Consider the following 6251-nt stretch of genomic DNA (forward strand, 5'->3'; position numbering starts at 1 on the left):
AATTCAAAGGATTTATAGTTAGTTTTGTGCTTAGGATTAATTAATAATTCTGACTGAAAAATAGCTGCAACACCTCCTCCTCTGCCTGTAGTTCTAGGAATGTGAAAGTTTAAATAGTTAGCTGGCGTAGCTTCATTAATACTAACATAATCCTCTTGCTGTAACCAGGTTTCCGTAAGACAGAATAAATCAATGTGGTGATCACCTATCAAGTCATTGACTAATAAAGACTTATTTGGGAGGGATCTAATATTCAGTAGGCCACACTTTATTGTCTTATTTTCAGATTTTATTAGATCCATTGTTTTTATTTTTATGAGGTTTTCACGATTAACCCCAGAAGTGTTTTTGTGTTGTTTAATTCTTACTGCTGGGGAGTTGTATAAGGTCGGAATGGGGTTTTGGGTGGGCGGCGGCAGGTGGGAAGCTGCAGAAAAGTGTGTAGGACTACAATTCTGCCTCCTGGTCCCAACCCTGAGTTGTCAATTTAGCTGACTAATAAAAGAGTCCATATTGCTAGATAAGAGAGCGGCTCCATCCAACGTGGGATGGATGCCATCTCTCCTAATAAGACCAGGCTTTCCCCAAAAAGCGCTCCAATTATCTATAAAACCCACGTTGTTATCGGGACACCACCTAGACAACCAGCGGTTGAAGGATGACATGCGGCTAAACATGTCATCGCTGATTAAATTTGGCAAGGGACCAGAGAAAACTACGGAGTCCGACATGCTCTTGGCAAAGTTACACATCAAATCTTTTTGCAACCACTGATTAAATTCTTTTTCAGCTTTATCAATCAGGGAACAGAAATTCAATTTGGCTCTAGATTGTCTATCTTTAGTAATATGAATGCTAAGATATAAAACTGAATCTTTTACAGGCTTCTCCCTGAGCCGTCACCTTATCATGGTGGAGGGGTTTGTGCGTCCCAAAGATCCTAGCAGCTTTTGTTGTCGGGGGCTTTATGCCCCTGGTAGGGTCACCATGGCAAACAGGTGTCGAGGGGAGGGACCAGACCAAGCACGGCTCATCGACCCCTATGATGATGACCAACCTGGGCATGAATGTTCCCTTGCCCGGACGCGGGTTACCGGGACCCCCCTCTGGAGCCAGGCCTGGAGGTGGGGTATGAGAGCGTCTGGTGGCCGGGCCTTTGCCCATGCCAAGGCTGTCAGGATCCAAGGTCTTCTCCTCACTCGATGCAGCCAGTGGATTTTATCGGATCCCTCTCCACAACGAACCTGCAGGCTCACAACGTTCCGCATGCCGCAGACTCCCATTTGGAATAACGAGTGCACCAGAAATTTTCCAAAGGAAAATGACTGAGATGCTGAAAGGACTGGAAGGAACGGAGATCTATATGGATGACCAACGGTTAGAACAGGTGCTGAAAGTGACTGAAGCAGCCGGCCTCAAACTGAATAAAAGCAAGTGCAAATTCAGACAGAGACAGATTCAGTTCCTGGGACACATATTTGATGAGAATGGTGTGCGCCCGGACCCTGAGAATGTTGCAGGAATAGAGAACTTCCCACAACCACAAAACGTGTCAGAGCTCAAACGATTCCTGGGTATGGTCAATTCCATGGCTAAATTCATTCCAGACCTTTCCACAGTGGGTCAACCACTACACTGCTGGAACAGAAGGTCCAATGGCTCTGGGGTCCAGCTCAACAGACAGCCTTCCAGAAGCTGAAAAACATCTGACATCAGCACCAGTGCTCTCTTTACGACGTCACCAAGCCAACAGTGGTGTCGGCCGACGCCAGCAGCTACGGCTTGGGGGGGTCCTGCTGCAGGAACATGAAGGAGACTGGAAACCTGTTGTTCCAGGAGACTGCGGGAAGCTGAAACAAGGTATGCTCAAATAGAGAAAGAATGCTTAGCAAGTGTTTGGGCATGTGAACATTTTGAGAAATACTTGCTAGGGCTTGGCAGCTTTAAGCTGATCACAGACCACAAACCACTCGTACCTCTGATGAACTGTGAAGACTTGGATAATGTAGCGGTCAGATGCCAGAGGCTTCTGATGAGACTTATGCGATTCAACGCAGAAGCTGTTTACGCTCCGGGGAAAACGCTGGTGGTGGCAGACGCCCTCTCCAGAGGACCGCGGCTCGACATCAGAGAGGACACATTGAGTGAGGATGTAGCGGCTCACATAGACTCTGTTTTCTTCTGCTTCACCACAGAAGATCCAGGACATCACAGCTCACACAGCCTCTGATCCACAGCTGCAAGCAGTCAAGCAGTGCATTCAGTCAGGGTGGCCCGAGGATGGGAAACAGGTACCTGAGATGATCAGAGAGTTCTACCAGGTCAGAAGTGAGCTGTCAGAGGTTGAGAGGAAGTCGCCTCATAATTCCTACAAGGTTGAGAGAAGAAATGATAGAGAGAATTCATGATGGTCATCAAGGTATAAGTAAGTGCAGAGAACGGGCCAATCAGTCAGTATGGTGGCCGCGGATCTCACAAGACATAGTCAAAAGAGTGGAACAGTGTCAGTTCTGCAAAGAAAACAGAAACACTCAGAGAAACGAACCCATGATGCCAACAGAATTACCCTCCAGACCATGGCGGAAAATAGGTTAGTAGATCTGTGTGAACACAAGAAACACTCGTATCTTATAGTGTCAGATTACTCCTCAAGATACTTGGAAATCTTACATTTACCAGCTGCAACCAGCAGGCAGGTTATTAAGAAGCTGAAAGCTACTTTCGCACGTTATGGTCTTCCAGACGTGTTAGTGAGTGAGAATGGACCTCAGCTTGCCTCAGAGGAGTTCAGGAAGTTTAGTGTGGAATATGATTTTCAACACGTAACATCCAGTCCACACTATCCACAAAGTAACGGTCAGGCTGAGAGAGCTGTTCAGGTAGCAAAGAATCTTCTAAGACAGGAAGACCCTCTTCTTGCTTTAATGGTATACAGAGCTACACCATCAGCATCCACCATCTACTGAGCGCACCACAAAGCAATGCGTGTTCGGACATGCCAACAGGTCAGGAGTCGGTGCAGACCAGTGACTGTGAGATGGTGCAGAACACTGGACATTCCCAAACTGACAATCTGATGGGGATTATGACAAAGACAGTCACTCGTTCAGAAGAGTGATTAAACCACCTTCCAGACTTAGTCTGTGATGAGTGTTCTGAAGAACATGCCCAAATGTGAAAGTGTTGCAAAACAAGAAAGGCAAGAGTGTGAGGGTAAGACGGGAAATGACAACTGTTCTGTTCAGGTACTGTTAAAATGTTGGGGTCAGTCTTACCAGGACTTCTGTATCTGTTAGAGGAAGAGTATGACAATACTTCATGCAGTTTGTATGAAGAGTGTCGGAATAATAGGGTGATCACAGAGTTAAAATCCAGAGTTCTATGCGATGTTTAGCAAATAACCTGAAATTCTGCTGTGTAATCAGATGGTTCACTGTTGCAATTTGTTAAGAGGGGAGATGTGATGAATGAGGTTTCCCATGTTGGGTACGGTCATTGAATGCATCTGGGAGGAAACCCCCGTGTGTTAAAGGACGCTGTTTAGGGAGCCTGCTAAAAAAATGTGGTTGATTAAAGACATCGTTGAAGTGCTTCGTGTTATTCTGGGCGGCAGCAAGGGGCGGGGACCCTGGCGGTCCGATCCCCAGCTGCAGAAGCTGGTTCTAGGGACGTGGAACGTCACCTCTCTGGTGGGGAAGGAGCCTGAGCTTGTGCGCAAGGTTGAGCGGTTCCGACTAGATATAGTTGGACTCACCTCGATGCATGGCTTGGGCTCTGGAACCAGAACCCTCGAGAGGGGCTGGACCTTCTTCCACTCTGGAGTTGCTCATGGTGGGAGGCGCCGAGCAGGTGTGGGCATTCTCATCAGCCCCCAGCTTGGTGCCTGCACGTTGGGGTTTACCCCGGTGGATGAAAGGGTAGTTTCCCTCCGCCTCCGGGTGGGGGGACGGGTCCTGACTGTTGTCTGTGCTTATGCACCGAACAGCAGTTCAGAGTACCCACCCTTTCTGGGGTCCTTGGAGGGAGTGCTGGAGGGTGCTCCTTCTGGGGACTCCATTGTTCTGCTGGGGGACTTCAATGCTCACGTGGGCAATGACAGTGAGACCTGGAGGGGAGTGATTGGGAGGCATGGTCCCCCCCCCTCTGAACCCAAATGGTGTTTTGTTATTGGACTTCTGTGCTCGTCATGGATTGTCCATAACGAACACCATGTTCCAGCATAAGAGTGTCCATATGTACACCTGGCATCAGGACTCCCTGGGCCGCAGTTCCATGATCGACTTTGTAGTCGTATCGTCGGACCTGCGGCCACATGCCTTGGACACTCGGGTGAAGAGGGGGGCGGAGCTTCAACTGATCACCACCTGGTGGTGAGTTGGCTCAGATGGTGGGGGAGGAAGCCGGTCAGATCTGGCAGACCCAAACGTGTTGTGAGGGTCTGCTGGGAACGTCTGGCTGAGTCCCCCGTCAGAGCGAGCTTCAACTCCCACCTTCAGCAGAGCTTCGAACATGTCCCGGGTGAGGCGGGGGACATTGAGTCTGAATGGGCTGTGTTCCGTGCCTCTATTGCTGAGGCGGCCGGCCGGAGCTGTGGCTGTAAGGTCGTTGGTGCCTGTCGTGGCGGTAATCCCAGGACTCGTTGGTGGACACCAGCAGTGAGGGATGCCGTCAAGCTGAAGAAGGAGTCCTATCGGGCCTTCTTGGCCTGTGGGACTCTGGAGGCAGCTGATGGGTACCGACGGGCTAAGCGGCATGCGGCTTCGGCTGTTGCCGAGGCAAAAACTCGGGCATGGGAGGAGTTCGGCGAGGCCATGGAGAAAGACTTCTGGACGGCTTCGAGGAGATTCTGGTCCACCATCCGGCGGCTCAGGAGGGGGAAGCAGTGCTCCATCAATACTGTGTACAGTGGAGATGGGGAGCTGCTGACCTCAACTCGGGACGTTGTGGGTCGGTGGAGGGAATACTTCGAAGACCTCCTCAGTCCTACCAACACGTCTTCCCATGAGGGAGCAGAGCTGGTGGACTCAGGGGTGGACTCTCCTATCTCTGGGGCTGAAGCCTGAGGTGGTCAAAAAGCTCCTTGGCGGCAAGGCCCCGGGGGTGGATGAGATCCGCCCGGAGTTCCTTAAGGCTCTGGATGCTGTGGGGCTGTCCTGGCTGACACGCCTCTGCAGCATCGCGTGGACATCGGGGGCAGTACCGCTGGATTGGCAGACTGGGGTGGTGGTCTCCCTTTTTAAGAAGGGGGACCGGAGGTTGTGTTCCAATTACAGGGGAATCACACTCCTCAGCCTCCCTGGTAAGGTCTATTCAGGGGTCCTGGAGAGGAGGGTCCGCCGGATAGTCGAATCCCGGATTGAGGAGGAGCAGTGTGGTTTTCGTCCTGGTCGCGGAACAGTGGACCAGCTCTATACCCTCTTTGGGGTCCTGGAGGGGGCATGGGAGTTTGCCCAACCAGTCTACATGTGCTTTGTGGACCTGGAGAAGGCGTTCGACCGTGTCCCCCGGGGGCTCCTGTGGGGGGTACTCCGGGAGTATGGGGTACCGGACCCCCTTGTACGAGCTGTCCGGTCCCTGTACGACAGGTGTCAGAGCTTGGTCCGCATTGCCGGTAGTAAGTCGGATGTGTTTCCGGTGAGGGTTGGACTCCGCCAAGGCTGCCCTTTATCACCGATTCTGTTCATAACTTATATGGACAGAATTTCTAGGTGCAGCCGAGGTGTTGAGGGGATCCGACTTGGTGGTCTCAGGATTGGGTCCCTGCTTTTTGCAGATGACGTGGTCCTGTTGGCTTCATCTGGTCGTGATCTCCAGCTCTCGCTTGAGCGATTCGCGGCCGAGTGTGAAGCGGCTGGGATGAGAATCAGCACCTCCAAATCTGAGACCATGGTCCTCAGCCGGAATAGGGTGGATTGCCCTCTCCGGGTCGGGAGTCAGGTCCTGCCTCAAGTGGAGGAGTTTAAATATCTCGGGGTCTTGTTCACGAGTGAGAGAAGGATGGAGCGTGAGATGGACAGACGGATCGATGCGGCGTCTGCAGTAATGCGGGCTCTGCGCCGGTCTGTCGTGGTGAAGAAGGAGCTGAGCCAGAAGGCGAAGCTCTCCATTTACCAGTCGATCTACGTTCCTACCCTCACCTATGGTCACGAGCTGTGGGTCGTGACCGAAAGAACGAGATCTCGTATACAGGCGGCTGAAATGAGTTTCCTCCGCAGGGTGGCCGGGCTCTCCCTTAGAGATAGGGTGAGGAG

At 51.5% G+C, this 6251-nt stretch overlaps 1 protein-coding gene across 1 annotated transcript in view; it reads left to right on the top strand.

Moving 5' to 3' along the window:
• Nucleotides 1-1321: 1321 nt before the first annotated feature.
• Nucleotides 1322-6251, top strand: part of LOC306755936 (gonadotropin-releasing hormone II receptor-like) — a gene marked incomplete at both ends in the record, with an annotated part of 21774 nt that continues 16844 nt past the window's right edge. Inside the window, 4 exons of the mRNA XM_079240526.1 lie at nucleotides 1322-1574; nucleotides 1747-1860; nucleotides 1932-2152; nucleotides 2196-2328. Of these exons, the coding sequence (XP_079096652.1) occupies nucleotides 1322-1574; nucleotides 1747-1860; nucleotides 1932-2152; nucleotides 2196-2328 (721 nt within the window). The remainder of the gene's footprint in view (nucleotides 1575-1746; nucleotides 1861-1931; nucleotides 2153-2195; nucleotides 2329-6251) is intronic.

This window comes from Telmatherina bonti (assembly GCF_933228915.1).
Source record: "Telmatherina bonti genome assembly, chromosome: 5".
Lineage (NCBI taxonomy): Eukaryota > Metazoa > Chordata > Actinopteri > Atheriniformes > Telmatherinidae > Telmatherina > Telmatherina bonti.